The sequence below is a fragment of the Hemibagrus wyckioides genome, linkage group LG07, assembly GCF_019097595.1.
Source record: "Hemibagrus wyckioides isolate EC202008001 linkage group LG07, SWU_Hwy_1.0, whole genome shotgun sequence".
Taxonomy (NCBI): domain Eukaryota; kingdom Metazoa; phylum Chordata; class Actinopteri; order Siluriformes; family Bagridae; genus Hemibagrus; species Hemibagrus wyckioides.
In genome coordinates this window covers 31,484,251-31,499,900 of record NC_080716.1, presented here as the reverse complement: position 1 = coordinate 31,499,900, position 15,650 = coordinate 31,484,251, and the positions used below count along the sequence as shown (strand labels likewise).

General features: G+C 36.6%; 2 protein-coding genes across 2 annotated transcripts in view; one reads left to right on the top strand and one right to left on the bottom strand.

The window, feature by feature from the left end:
* The window catches only part of LOC131356444 (C-C motif chemokine 4 homolog), a 9,983-nt gene extending 8,453 nt beyond the window's left edge, over nucleotides 1–1,530 (bottom strand). Inside the window, exons 1-2 of the mRNA XM_058395494.1 lie at nucleotides 1,461–1,530; nucleotides 504–615 (exon numbers count right to left, since the gene is read on the bottom strand). Of these exons, the coding sequence (XP_058251477.1) occupies nucleotides 504–615; nucleotides 1,461–1,530 (182 nt within the window). The remainder of the gene's footprint in view (nucleotides 1–503; nucleotides 616–1,460) is intronic.
* Nucleotides 1,531–9,589: 8,059 nt separating this feature from the next.
* LOC131356446 (C-C motif chemokine 3-like) lies at nucleotides 9,590–13,903 on the top strand. Its single transcript, XM_058395495.1, has 6 exons — nucleotides 9,590–9,703; nucleotides 10,179–10,290; nucleotides 10,500–10,612; nucleotides 12,646–12,687; nucleotides 12,986–13,027; nucleotides 13,398–13,903. Exons 1-6 carry the CDS (start codon nucleotides 9,634–9,636, stop codon nucleotides 13,406–13,408), a joined length of 390 nt encoding a protein of 129 aa, XP_058251478.1. The 5' UTR covers nucleotides 9,590–9,633; the 3' UTR covers nucleotides 13,409–13,903.
* Nucleotides 13,904–15,650: the final 1,747 nt, after the last annotated feature.

Here is a 15,650-nt window from a genome sequence, read left to right as displayed (position 1 = left end):
TTTACTCATATCAAGTTAATAAGAAAAAAAGACCTAACAGATGCCTAACCTTGCTTCAAATAAAAAAATATTTTAAAAATCTATTTATAGTAAAATAAATAAATAAAAATTCTACCTGTTCTATACACAAAATGATATTTTGTAAAATAAATATTAATTTTCTTATTAGAGCTTCACTCACTTTCAGTTGAAGTTTGGCTGTTAGACAGGCGCTGGTTAATATTGTCCATGCGATCCTTCACCCACTCGACACTGGGATCTCCACACCGCTGACCACCGTTCTTCAGGGTAAAGCTGCAGAGGAGAGAGAAGATTTACATCAGTGTGAAACTGTAATAAAATCAGAAAATCAGACACTCTGACACGCCCCAAACCTCCAAGATAATATAAAGGTAGATTCTGTTACACATAACCATAAAGAAACAATAGACATGAAAATACTAACTTTAGATTATTAATTAAAATTAATAAAAAAAATAAACAATGGGAAACTGAAAACTTACATGACTCCATGTTTTGTACACTGAAGATCTGTTACTCTATACGATGCAATGACTCTTACAGGGATTGATTTATTCTGAAATCCGAAACAGCACTGATCTGGTCCTTTGGCATCTGTGTGAAAACATTTCTGTATTTAGTTCTGTGATTAAATGTTCAATAAGAAAATATTAGACACTTTTATATCTAGTATCAGATGCAGACTGTTGTAGCTATTAAACTGTATTATGTCACAGTTGAATTCCGGACTCTGATTGGTCAGAAGGTGTTGATTAGTTTTCTATAACAGCAGCTCTGACAGTAGTGCAGGTTTATATTAATGCACTGATTCTAATTGTTTCCATAGCAACAGCTCATTCACAGGGACTCTTATGGATGATGTGAGGCATAAACAGATTGAAAAACGTGTGTGACATGGTGAAGTTTTCTCTAAGCAGGTTTATGGAACATCTTAACATCTTCAGGACAGAGGAGTTTATGCTTGAAGAGAGAATAAAGAGAGGCTGGTGAGGAACAACTGTTTATAGCAGTGAGAACAGGAACTCACTTATTTAATAAACTTCTTTCAATGACATTAAATATTAAACATTAAATATTGTTCTGTAATGAATAAATATTGTAACCTTGAAACTCTGCTGTGGTGTAAGAGTAATAAAACACTTGGGGACATGCTGTTACAGGAAAATCATCAACTTTACAGTGGTAACAGTAACTCTGCTTCATCACACCACATCACTCAGTATTTTACTGTAACAGTGTGACAAACACACAGGGGTTTATTAACACTGCTTATTTTCAGCAACCTGCTCGTCTTTTTAGGAAATTCAGCATCACAATAAACCAGGAGTTTACTACTACTACTGATAATAATAATAATAATAATAATAATAATAATAATAATAATAATAACAAAAATATTAAAAATATTAAAAATATTAAAAAGATAAACTTTATCTTACTCTGGGCTGTTGTGAAGGACTGAAGGCAGGTGAGAACCAGCAGAACCAGCAGGAGAGAACGAGAGATCATAACTGCTGATGGTGATGAAGATGATGATGATGAAGATGATGATGGTCAGGAGCAGAATGGTATTAATGCAGATATCACCTCACTCTTCAGTTTATATAATTAGTGAGAGGAGTGGGAGAGGGTGGGTTTGGGTGTTTAAGTGACAGAAAAATATTCTCTTTTGCCAATCCTGGAAAAAACAAAAACAAACAAACAAACTTTGTAGCTTTATTGGAGTTCAACATTAATTCTGTCCAAACCCAGATCTCAGATCAGATCACACAACACCCACAATACACAGAGATTAAAATAAAAATTAAATGTGCCTAATTATTCACACAACTAAATCTATATCTTTTAAAAAGTATAAAATATTTATAATAAATGAAACAAATCATTTAATAAAGAAAATTTTAAATATATTTTTATTTTATTTAATCATACATTTTCCATATGTGAGAATGTGACTAAAACATGGAAAGGTGCATTTTTTTTTCACTTTGTTATTATAAACTGCTCATGTGAGTTCAAGCAAACATCAAAATATCTGACATCATGTGAATAATATGAGATCCGATATGAAGAAAAAGGGTGTGTGTGTGTGTGTGTGTGTGTGTGTGTGTTATGTGAGTACACAAGTTTATGTAGTGAGGTCATTAGTTTACAAAGTAGAGTGTAAGAGCTTCATAGTAAAGGAAAATGAAAGAGAAGAGTGGGGGAGGGGCAGACAGGAAGTCCAGGAAGTGGTTGAGATGTTGGACTACTGATCGGAAGTTTGTGACTTTAAATCCCAGGACCACCAAGCTGCCACTGCGTCTGATTTTTAGGGCTATTGAGGGCTTTGCTCAAGGGACTTAACTCTCAAGTACTCAGTTGTATAAAATGAGATAAATATAAGTCGTTCTGGTAACACAGACTTGATGGCATCCTTTGATAAGGGAATCTTGTGATATTGTAGGAGGAAATTGCAAACAGCAATATTATAAAAATTGTTCAGAATTAAAGCACTGTTGTCTTGGCCTCCAAATTCCCCATCTCACTGTAAAATGATGAAAATTTTCAAATAGTTTCAAATTAAATGTCCTTATAATGCTTATAACCTGACTGATATGTCAAGAGGCAAGAATCAAGAAGCTTTTATTGTCATTTCAACCATATACAGCTGGTGCAGTACAATGAAAATGAAACAACGTTACTACAGGACCATGGTGTAAGCAGAACCAGGGGCAGAGTGAAGGGGTGGCATGGATCTGATCAATCTGTCAAATCATATAGATACTGGCAGAAAGCTGTAACTTACTACTGTAACTACGAGTAAGATAATTAAAACATTGGTGATAGTGTAGTTTCCAAAAGCACTTTAAGATGCAATCAATCATCATCAGTCATCACAGCTCACAGCGTGAATGGAGCTGAGTCAAGCTGTCATTAGTTAGCAAGGTATCTAGTTATGTCATAACATTCCAGGTTTGTATACTAATTTAAATAATGTACAGAATACACAGGAACTGAAAACTTTCATTTTATAAATGTCTGGAAAGAAAAGAAGAAAAGAAAAGAAAAGAAAAGAAAAGAAAAGAAAAGAAAAGAAAAGAAAAGAAAAGAAAGTGAGGGAAATTGAGTCACATAACAAGAGCAGATACAGCAGAAAATTATGAGAGGGCAGGGAAATCATCGACTAACGGTGAGGGAAGCCAAAAAGAAAGTGCCAGCTGCATCCACAGAATGGGAAACAGGAAGCTTTCATACAGGCAGAGGAAGGGAAGGAGCCAGGGAAACTTTGATTATAAAAAATATAATTTAATAAAGTAATAGGCAGCTAGGCCCCATTTGGGGCTGAGTAGTTTGAATCTAAGGCTGATGGTCAGAGTAAAATGTAAGAGGACTGGTAGAATGGTATATTATAGGGTTATATTTCCAGCCAAAATATCTCTAAAGACTTTTCATGTTTTTTCCCTTATCATGCACTTTGATAACAAAGACACTAGGCAGGGCCAATGAGATCATGACAAACTCACAGCAATTTGGAATGCATGGGACAAGTGCTCTTTACAATCCAGGCCACCATGTCACTTTCAGTGACAAAACTGGCCAAATACAGTATCAAAATAGGGGCAGTATGTGATGCCCGGTCCAGCTGGAGTCATCATGTCCACAGTTGTGCATACAAAAGGCAGGACTGTACCTTCTGGTGGTCTGTGGGAAATATAAATATACTGTTCATATTCTGTCAAACTCATATAGCACTTACATTAGCATAGCACAACTCTGACAAAGTGCTCATGGTTACTTTTTATATGTGTTTTGGTAAATAAAAAACTTTTATGTGTTCTTTATTGATGGTCTGATGATGATGATGATGATGATGATGATGATATGATGATGATGATGATGATATGATGAGAATGATGATGTTCTTTTTTACAAACACAGTCTTAGATGTTTGAACATGTGTTTGTTTTCCTGAGGTCAGATTGAAATTGTACTTCTTTCCAAATGTTAGAAATAACAGAAGGATGGACAGATGCATGGATGGATGGATGGATGGATGGATGGATGGATGGATGGGTGGATGGATGGGTGGGTGGGATGGGTGGATGGATGGGTGGGTGGGTGGATGGATGGGTGGATGGATGGATGCAGGTGGTAGCAATATAAGACAATATAATATTTGCTGCTGTGACTGAAATTCTAGTCTAGGATGTTAAAATAGGTTTTAAATGTTAGGATTAAATCTACACTAAGTGCTTTTTTGTCCGATCTAATTTACCATGTGAGCAATGGCACAGGAAACAATCTGTGTACTGGCCAAATATCAGGCCAAAAAAAAATAAACACAGTGGAGTGGAAGGAGTGTATCCTCTCTGGGACTAAGCTGAACAAGGGCAAATTACTCCATCTTAGTGTCTCTTACAATACAAAAAGTAAGACATCTGACCCCTGAACCTCAACAAATCTTCTTTAAACCCTTAGCTAAGAGAAAAGACAAAGATTCTGGAATGTGGAGAAATTACTGTGTGTGTGCAGAAATGTGAAGAGCATTAAAAAAATGTGTTACTATGAGAACAATATTCATTAATTTTATTTTGGAATTATATAAAAATTGAAAATACTTAAAGCAGTATAGACTTCAATCTATTTTGTGTACTGCATATCCTACACAGGAACACAGGGAGCCTGATATTCACCATGGATTTACACACAATGTTAAGTATGAGCAATGTGAGAGGGAAGTGCAGTTGGCGTCATTACAAAGTGTTTTAAAAATCATTTAGAAACAAAGATATGAATCATTTAAATGAATAATAAAAGATATGTTACATATACCAGATCATATCAATATTAACAGGTAAATTAACCTGTATACAGACATATATACATTTATACTACTGACAACATCCTGGTGTGGCTATTGCTATACTAACAGAATAAATAGTATCTAAAATACAAACTTTTATATTTCTTTCTTCAGAATGCCATTCCATAATCTTTCACTATACACAGTCCACTAGCATTATTGAACAGGCTTCCATAATCTTCCAAAAACTAAATGAATTATATCACTTTTATAAGTTATAGTTTTATGATAATCTATCAAGTACAACCACAAAAAAATGATTAGACCCAGCATCCACCCCACCACCACCCCGAAGGAAAAATAGCTATAGTTATGCCCCTGAGGACTGTAGACTATAGAGGAAGAGACGAGTGGGAAAGGGGTAAAAAAGAAGGAGATGAGGTCATGTATTTATATGACCAAGCTGCATTATCACACACTTCCTTATTATTTTGAGAATATCAAACAGAGTGAACTCGGTAAATGATGTCAGCCTGGAAAATATTCCCTAGTCAGACAGTGCCTTCACTAATTTGTGATGATTTCATTTCCATCTTCTGTTCATGACTCAGATTGGTTGTTGTTTTTTTTCTGCGCCATAGCCTCAAACAAATTACACAAACAGGTTCACTTGAGCCTCAAGACCATTACCATAAGCTTACAAATATAACAAAACAAGTCAACACAGATCAAAATCAGATGGATTTGAAGTCATAAATCTGCAAAAATACAATTTTTAATTAAAAAACAAATCTGGTTTAAACACTGCACTGTCTGAAAAAGTTCAATGAAATGGAATGGATGGAAAGCATCAGAAAGAAATGAAAGAAATGTTCAAAAATGAAAAAATGAAAAAACGAAAGAGCGAGTTCTTGCCTGTTTCAGCGTTTTTTATTCGAAGTTTATATAGTCTAATTTTTTCTCTTATGTCTGAATATTTTACGCTGTCAGGTTTCGTTTTCTAAATCTTTACTTGCATATTGCAGTAAATTGTTCATTTGTTTACTCCTGGGAGAAGCCTTTTTTCTGGTTTTCAAACAGCAGTCGGAGGAAAACCCTCTCCGGATCTCTTAATTATCAGGAAAATTACTCCTCTTAATTATCAGGAAATCCACTCAAAGGTACGTGATCATACAGTATGACTAACTTTCAGCTTGTACAGTGTGTGAGCTGCAGGATGTTTAGCAATTCTTCCTCCATTGTTAGTGTTAATTTTACCTGTGATAAGTGTACGCTAGTTAGCGCTCTGACGGAGAAGATATTAGCTTTAGAGGTGCGCATCCAGACACTAGAGAGGGTTAGTGACAGTGAGAGCAGTGTAGTGTCTGTAGGAGGAAGTCTGGATACCTTAGGTAGAGTTAGTAACCCCCCAACTCTGGCATTAGAGCCCTCACAGCGGGGCGAATGGGTGATGACTCGGCGGCATAGTCGCAAAGCCAAGGCTAATGCTAAGGCTTGCCCATGGGAGCACCACTCCTCTCCGCTTCACATGTCTAACAGGTTTGCTCTCCTCAGTGAACCTGCTGAGAAACCTGAAAGAGCTCTGGTTATAGGAGACTCCATTTTAAGGCATGTGAACTCAGCTAGGCCTTTAGGGGCTCCAGCAGCACAGGTTAGGTCTAGTTAATCGGTGATAATCCAGGGCCAGGGCCAGGGCCAGGGAGCAGACAAGCAGGTTAATCCGACTGTCTGCTAGCTGCAAAGAGTTGACACCTAGGGTTCATAACATTGAGACTGTGTCTGTTCCCCAAGCCAAACAAAAATGTTTTAACAATCAGAAAATTTGTTTTAGTAACCTGATTAACATAAAACTAGATGATAGTGAATGCACAGCCAGCACTTTTGATCTGAAGCTAGGACTGTTAAATATTAGATCTCTGTCAACTAAAGCACTTATTATTAATGAACTGATTACTGATCAGGAGTTCAGTGTTCTTTGTTTAACAGAAACATGGATTAAACAAAATGAGTACGTAGCATTCAATGAAGCTTGTCTGCCTGGTTATAGCTATATACATCAACCGTGTCTAACAGGTGGGGGGGGGGTGTTGGGGGTCGCAGTTATTCACGATAATAAGCTAGGTGCCACACAAAAACCCTGGTGGTGATAACAGGACACGTTCAGATGTACTTTCAGATGTACTTCAGGATAACAATAACAATGCCTAAACACTAACATTGTCTAAAAATATTCCACAGTCTAGACTTTGGATTTCACAGTGAGAGCAGCAAATAGTCTTCTTTTAAACTGACACACCAGCCGTTCAAGTTAGGAGGCCACATCAGGAAAAGAATTTGGTGCTTGGAACACTTAGATCTAGATCTAAAATATAGAGGCAAGTAACAATTAGAAGAGAAACCAATATAAAGTGTGAAAACATGGTTACAGTTTCTAGCTTGTTAATCATAAATGACATCATTACTGGAGGCTGTGGCCCTGAGTTTATTGCTTTATTTTAATGTTTAAATAACATTTAACAAAAATAACATTACAGAAATCTTATACAGGTCTGTGTAAGCAACTAAAATGACAGTGATACCAGTGACCTTTAAAAGCGTAAATATTAGTGATTGCATCATTACTAATGATACTACTCATCCTACTAATGATATTAAAGAAAATATTTTGCTTAAAAAGTATTAAGAAAGTAAAAGTAAAGGATCAGGAGAGAATCACATATTTTGCTAAAACCCAGACAAATATTAACCAGCAATCATTGACACACTGTTGACTGAGTGCCATGCTCTTGGACCCCAACCTGTGTGGGGATTGCGGTTTTGAAGGCTGAGCTGTAGTTTATGAATAGCAGCCTCACAGAGATCCACTTGTTGCTATCCGTGTGGGTGAGGGTAATGTAAAGTGCATGGGAGATGGAGTCATCTGTAGAGCCATTGAGGTGGTTGGTGATCTGGAGTGGGTTCATGGTGTTGGGGGTGGTGGAGCAGATGGAGTTCTTGATAAGACTCTCAAACACCTTATGGACTAGTGATGTAAGGATTATTAAATGGTTTAAACTAATTAAAATCACAAGAATGACAATTTATAAATCTGATTAAATTACAGCCTTTAACAGGACATTAGGTGAGGGGTGGTATACTCTCTGATTTAAAGTTAACCTTCATGATGTAAGAGATGTGGATAAAAACTGTGGAGTGTCATTACATGGAATAATTCAGAGTAGATGGTACGGATGATAAAGGTTTAGGTTCTTTGATTAGCAGGAGTACTGCTGCTGTATTTCACTATACTACAGGTGTACTGCAGTGTACCACAGCTGTGTGCTGAAGTGCTAAAACTCCCTGCTCATCCTATGAATATGTCACTTACTATATCATACTGTTATCTATCACTGTTTTAAATGCATCAGTGAAACCCTATTGGTTTTTGCAGAACTTTTGGCAGTTTGGTGTTCTGGAGCATTCAGGTGTGTGTTTACATCATGGCAAGAAGGAAAGACATCAGCCATGACCTTCTGAACAGTTTTTATAATGTGGCTGTTCGCATTTATCCCAGAATGCCCTCATGCCAGGATGTTATCAAGTCTGTGTTACCTTCTGGCTCAACCATTTAGTTATTCAGTCATAATAGCTACTCTGCACACAATTTATATTGCAGTACATGATGCCGGAAATCAACCAGTGGTCCATGGGATGTAAAATTAAACATTACACATCAGACTAGGCCTCATTCAATGCTCCATGGTCCAGTTCTGATGTCTATTGTTGGAGCTTTGTTTGATGTCCAGGAGTTAGCATGGTCACTCTGACACTCTGCAGCTCCATATGCAGTGAGCTGTGCTGCTCTGTGTGATCTGAATCCTTTCTATCAGAAACACCGGTCACTTATTCAGCAGTTTGTGTTGCAGTAGATCTTCTGTGGGATTGGACCTGATGGCTATAGCCTGAACTCTCCATTAGACACAAGCAGCTTTAACAAATTAAACCATGACCTAACTGACTTCCTGTCCACCCCTCCCCCACTCTTCTCTTTCATTTCCTTTACTATGAAGCTCTTACACTTCACTCTTCACACTTCACACACTCTGTGTGTGTGATGTGTACTCACATCACACACACCCCCTTTTCTTCATATTTGATCTTATATTATTCACATGATGTCAGATATTTGGATGTTTGCTTGATCTCACATGTGCAGTTATAATGTCATGAAGTGAGAAAATTGCACCTTTCCATGTTTTAGTCAGATGTGGAAAACATATGATTATATAAAATAAAAAATGTTATTATACATAAGTAGATGGTTTAAAATGCCTTTATGAAATTATTATATTTATGATAATCATTATTAAATGTTATATTTATTATGACAATTCATTTTTATATTTCTATTGAAGGATTGAAAATGAACATTATTCTTGTTCTTGTTGTGTGAGTAATTGGCCACATTTCATTTATTTTTTGTTAATCTCTGTGTATTGTGGATGATCTGGTCTGAGATCTGAGTTTGGACTCCACAGACTTCATGTTGAACTCCAATAAAGCTGCAGTTATTTATCTTAATTTTATAAGTTCAGTACTGTAGAGTGAGATGAGTTTGTTTAAAAGCGTTAAACATTACATTCTTCCTCATTTTAGGTAAAAATCCAGCAGAGTTTCCTGTAAAAGAGGTGGGTTTTTTTTTCCAATTTGGCTCTGAGTCAAAGAGAACACCCAAACCCACATTCTCCCACTCCTCTGACCAACTATATAAACTGAAGAGTGAGATGATATCTGCACTAATAACTTTCTGCTCCTGACCATCATCATCATCATCACCATCAGCAGTCATGATCTCTCGTTCTCTCCTGCTGGTTCTGCTGGTTCTTGCCTGCCTTCAGTCCTTCACAACAGCCAACAGTAAGATAAAATTCATCTTTTTAATATTTTAACTTTAACTTTATTTCAACTTATTAATATTTAACTTTTTTCTATGATGATGATGTGATGAAGATGATGATGGTCAGGAGCAGAAAGGTATTAGTGCAGATATCATCTCACTCTTCATAAACCTGCTTAGAGAAAACTTCACCATGTCACACACGTTTTTAAATCTGTTTATGCCTCACATCATCCATAAGAGTCCCTGTGAATGAGCTGTTGCTATGGAAACAATTAGAATCAGTGCATTAATATAAACCTGCACTACTGTCAGAGCTGCTGTTATAGAAAACTAATCAACACCTTCTGACCAATCAGAGTCCAGAATTCAACTGTGACATAATACAGTTTAATAGCTACAACAGTCTGCATCTGATACTAGATATAAAAGTGTCTAATATTTTCTTATTGAACATTTAATCACAAAACTAAATACAGAAATGTTTTCACACAGATGCAAAAGGACCAGATCAGTGCTGTTTCGGATTTCAGAATAAAACAATCCCTGTAAGAGTCATTGCATCGTATAGAGTAACAGATCTTCAGTGTACAAAACATGGAGTCATGTAAGTTTTCAGTTTCCCATTGTTTATTTTTTTAATTAATTTTAATTAATAATCTAAAGTTAGTATTTTCATGTCTATTGTTTCTTTATGGTTATGTGTAACAGAATCTAACTTTATATTATCTTGGAGGTTTGGGGCGTGTCAGAGTGTCTGATTTTCTGATTTTATTGCAGTTTCACACTGATGTAAATCTTCTCTCTCCTCTGCAGCTTTACCCTGAAGAACGGTGGTCAGCGGTGTGGAGATCCCAGTGTCGAGTGGGTGAAGGATCGCATGGACAATATTAACCAGCGCCTGTCTAACAGCCAGACTTCAACTGAAAGTGAGTGAAGCTCTAATAATAAAATTAATATTTCTTTCTAATATCATTTTGTGTATAGAACAGGTGAAAATTTTTTATACTATAAATAGACTTTTAAAATATTTATTTCTTTATTTGAAGCAGGGTTAAGCATCTGTTAGGTCTTGTTTTATTATAAACTTGATATGAGTAAACTATCACTAATTTTGACATTTAAATGATTGAACTCCTGCAGAAAACATCAGGCAGAGGTCTAATGTCTTTGTGTAATTCAGTAGTAGTAGTAGTGTAGTAGTAGTGTAGTAGTAGTAGTAGTAGTAGTAGTAGTAGTGTAGTAGTAGTGTAGTAGTAGTAGTAGTGTAGTAGTAGTAGTAGTAGTGTAGTAGTAGTAGTAGTAGTAGTAGTAGTAGTGTAGTAGTAGTAGTAGTAGTAGTAGTAGTAGTAGTAGTAGTAGTGTAGTAGTAGTAGTAGTGTAGTAGTAGTAGTAGTAGTAGTAGTAGTAGTAGTGTAGTAGTAGTAGTAGTAGTAGTAGTAGTAGTAGTAGTAGTAGTAGTAGTAGTAGTAGTAGTAGTAGTAGTGTAGTAGTAGTAGTAGTAGTAGTAGTAGTAGTAGTAGTAGTAGTAGTGTAGTAGTAGTAGTAGTAGTAGTAGTAGTAGTAGTAGTAGTAGTAGTAGTAGTAGTAGTAGTAGTAGTAGTAGTGTAGTAGTAGTAGTAGTAGTAGTAGTGTAGTAGTAGTAGTAGTAGTAGTAGTAGTAGTAGTAGTAGTAGTGTAGTAGTAGTAGTAGTAGTAGTAGTAGTGTAGTAGTAGTAGTGTAGTAGTAGTAGTAGTAGTAGTAGTAGTAGTAGTGTAGTAGTAGTAGTAGTAGTAGTAGTAGTAGTAGTAGTAGTAGTAGTAGTAGTAGTAGTGTAGTAGTAGTAGTGTAGTAGTAGTAGTAGTGTAGTAGTAGTAGTAGTAGTAGTAGTAGTAGTAGTAGTAGTAGTGTAGTAGTAGTAGTAGTAGTAGTAGTAGTAGTAGTAGTAGTAGTAGTAGTAGTAGTAGTAGTGTAGTAGTAGTGTAGTAGTAGTAGTAGTAGTAGTAGTAGTAGTAGTAGTAGTAGTAGTGTAGTAGTAGTAGTAGTAGTAGTAGTAGTGTAGTAGTAGTGTAGTAGTAGTAGTGTAGTAGTAGTAGTAGTAGTAGTGTAGTAGTAGTAGTAGTAGTAGTAGTAGTGTAGTAGTAGTAGTAGTAGTAGTAGTGTAGTAGTAGTAGTAGTAGTAGTAGTGTAGTAGTAGTAGTAGTAGTAGTAGTAGTAGTAGTAGTAGTGTAGTAGTAGTAGTGTAGTAGTAGTAGTGTAGTAGTAGTAGTAGTGTAGTAGTAGTAGTAGTAGTAGTAGTGTAGTAGTAGTAGTAGTGTAGTAGTAGTAGTAGTAGTAGTAGTGTAGTAGTAGTAGTAGTGTAGTAGTAGTAGTAGTAGTAGTGTAGTAGTAGTAGTAGTGTAGTAGTAGTAGTAGTAGTGTAGTAGTGTAGTAGTAGTAGTAGTGTAGTAGTAGTAGTAGTGTAGTAGTAGTAGTAGTAGTAGTAGTAGTAGTAGTAGTAGTAGTAGTAGTGTAGTAGTAGTAGTAGTGTAGTAGTAGTAGTAGTAGTAGTGTAGTAGTAGTAGTAGTAGTGTAGTAGTGTAGTAGTAGTAGTAGTAGTAGTAGTAGTAGTAGTAGTAGTGTAGTAGTAGTAGTAGTGTAGTAGTAGTAGTAGTAGTAGTAGTAGTAGTAGTAGTAGTAGTGTAGTAGTAGTAGTAGTAGTAGTGTAGTAGTAGTAGTAGTAGTAGTAGTAGTAGTAGTAGTAGTAGTAGTAGTAGTAGTAGTAGTAGTAGTAGTAGTAGTAGTGTAGTAGTAGTAGTAGTGTAGTAGTAGTAGTAGTAGTAGTAGTAGTAGTAGTAGTAGTAGTAGTAGTGTAGTAGTAGTAGTAGTAGTAGTAGTAGTAGTAGTAGTAGTAGTGTAGTAGTAGTAGTAGTAGTAGTATAGGGAGTTGGAGTATTTTAGTATGTGCTTAAGATTGATCTGATCTTTTATTGTTTCAACCAGAACCTGATAAACCAGTCTCTACTGCCTCATCCATTACAAACGGTAAGTACATTAATTATATATACAGTAATTCTGTATGTCGTATAAATGAGGTAAATATAAGTTGCTCTGGATAAGGGCGTCTGCCAAATGCAGTAAATGTAAATATAATGAATGTAAGTTGATCTGGATGAGTGCACCTGGATAAATTACATTACATAGTGGTATCTATAATTTATCTATGTTAAGGTGTAGGCATAGGAGAATCCATAGTGCTACAGTGTTAATGTATTAGTATTAGACTGTTGGATTATATTACTATGTGCTTAAGATTAATCTGATCTTTTATTGTTTCAACCAGAGCCTGATAAACCAGTCTCTACTGCCTCACCCGGTAGAAATGGTAAGTGATTCTGTATGTATTTTTGTATCCACTCACTCAGTAGAAAGGGTGCAGGAAGTAAAGATAGTATAATGTACACAGCATTTGCTTGTATTGTAGTACTGTAATATTGTAATAAAGCTTTTTCTGCAATGACAGAGTAGTTTGTACATTTGTTTAAGGTTATTATGGTATACATGGTACAGTATCATCATTAGTATTCTAATAATATAATTAGAAGTATAGTGTTCAGATGTATTAATAAGATTAATGAATATATAAATTTATTTGGATAAGTGTGGTATCTATAGTGGAATGGTGTTAGTATAGATTATATTATAAGATTTTATTGCAGTTTCACACTGATGTAAATCTTCTCTCTCCTCTGCAGCTTTACCCTGAAGAACGGTGGTCAGCGGTGTGGATACCCCAGTGTCGAGTGGGTGAAGGATCACATGAACAAAATTAACCAGCATCTGTTTAACAACTAGATCAATTCTACAGAGAGTGTTTAAATCCTCTCTCCATTAATAAGGAATGAATATTTCTTTTACAAAATGGACTTTTTACATAGTCAGCTTTTTGCTATAAATCTAAACAAACTCTGACTTAATCTTTGCATATTAATTAAATCTTAAAATTTTAATATGTGTAATATATTCACATATGAGTGATCAGTGTGTTTGTTTCATTCTGTGGATTTTTTTCTCCCATGTTTGAATTCCTGTTCTGCTGCAAAATTGTGTTGAAATTGTTTCTATCTTCCCGCATATTTGCATCAATGTTTGTATTCTTTCTCTCTTACTAGTGGTTTGAATTGTCACAAAATAGTAGAAGGCTGAAGGTCAATAAATAATCACTGTATTATGAGACGTGTTTCTGGTTCATGCAGAAGTTCACATCATCCACATTTCTGTTTATTTATGTAGACTGACTGATACAGAAATATACATCTAGATAGAAAAATATGATTATTTGCATTAAAGACAAAAAACAGAACTAATGTAGTTTTAGAAGATGAGAGAATGAGGTTCCTGTGGTGATTTTCTGTGCAACATGCTTCACTGTAGCCATCTTGTGGTTAAATTCTTAAACAGAAAGCTCAGCAAAGGTAGATATGATGAAGGTTCTGTAAGGAGATGAATATTTAACATAAAAAGGAATGTCTCTCTCTCTCTCTCTCTCTCTCTCTCTGTCTCACAAACACACACACACACACAGTGTTCAAAAATGTTTTCAGTCAAGCACTTGCTATCAGGAATAAAATTCAGTTACCATAAAGTCTGGAGGGCAGCAAGAACCTCCCCCAGATGGAACAAGTAGTCGGACCAGGTGGAGGAGTGGATGAGGACATCATCCAAGTAGGATTTGGAGGGTTGGAGAACAATGTCCATGATGTGCTGGAATGTAGAGGGTGCCCCATGTAGGCCAAAGGAAAGGACCCGGTACTGCCATTGGCAGTTGCTGGTGCTGAAGGCCGTTTTAGCTTTAGCATTTGATGAAAAGGACATTTGCCAGTATTCTTTGGTAAGGTCTAGGGTCGACACAAGTCTTGAGACTTGTAGGAACAGTGCCCTGGGCCAGAAAATGTCAGTGAAAACTTGTGCCAGTTGGTCAGTCCTCAGCACACGTCCTGGTATCTCATCAGAACCAGCTGACTTACGTGGATCTATTCTGCTCAGTGCTGAGTGTATCTCTGTTGTGGAGCGCAGACCCGTTGTTGGTCCTGCTGGGGTGCTTTCAGGTGTTCTTTGACGATGGGACCCACTCGGTCGATTCTTGATGGTCTGGAGCATAGTGGAAGGGTTTGGTTCCAGTGGGCAGATGGTAGGATTTCAAGACCGGATGATTTGTAGAATCTTTTCTGGTGTTATGGCTGAGAGATGTGACAATAAAGGAGAAGGGAAATCGTGGGTGCGTAATGTAGGCCTAGTCTGGGCCGAAGTGATTATCGGGTAGATTTTCTCAGTCTTCAAAAATATAAAAGGTGGCCAAGTCGTCATGGAGGATGAAGCATGTGGAGCCGGAGGGTTAAGTAGTGAAGATGGCAGAGGACGTCCATAGTTAGGGAAAGAGGGGAGAGGAAAGTGTCTGTGTCGGTGAGTCCAAGGGTAGGGAGGAAAAGGAGTCAGGTTCAGAAGAGATAAATGAGTGCAGAAACTACAGAGGAAGGGAGTAAAATCACCAAGGACTGTCGGGGGGGGGCTGTCAGAAGGGAAAGCCCTGAGGAGTGTGTCCATTTCTTCAGTGAAGTCTCCTAGGGGACCAGGAGGGACCTGAGCGAACTAATAAACAAAGACAGGGGATCAAAAATGCTACACATTATAACACAGTTCAAATAACACTACTCTAGAACCAACTAGGTTAAGTAGATAGTACACAGAAGTCAGAATCCTACCTTACCAGGTAAGAATTAATACAAGATAAAGAGCAAAAGCACAATAACATTCTCACACCTGATGCAATTTATCCAGTGTCATGTGACCTAAAATGTTTAGTTTTGTTTTCAGGTCAAGAAAGTTCCAAATTTCAGCTGGGAGAAGGTCTCTCCTTCCAATGTTCCCTAATAATACCTCAGATGTCACAATGATTGTTCCCATACAATAGCTTGAATGGGGAAAACCGTGTGGAGGCTGAGCACATC

Coding starts and splice junctions, on each gene's coding strand:
- LOC131356446 (XM_058395495.1), top strand. CDS start 9,634: ATGATCTCTCGTTCTCTCCTGCTGGTTCTGCTGGTTCTTGCCTGCCTT. Junction 9,704..10,178: donor GTCCTTCACAACAGCCAACA/GTAAGATAAAAT, acceptor GTTTTCACACAG/ATGCAAAAGGACCAGATCAG. Junction 10,291..10,499: donor TGTACAAAACATGGAGTCAT/GTAAGTTTTCAG, acceptor TCTCCTCTGCAG/CTTTACCCTGAAGAACGGTG.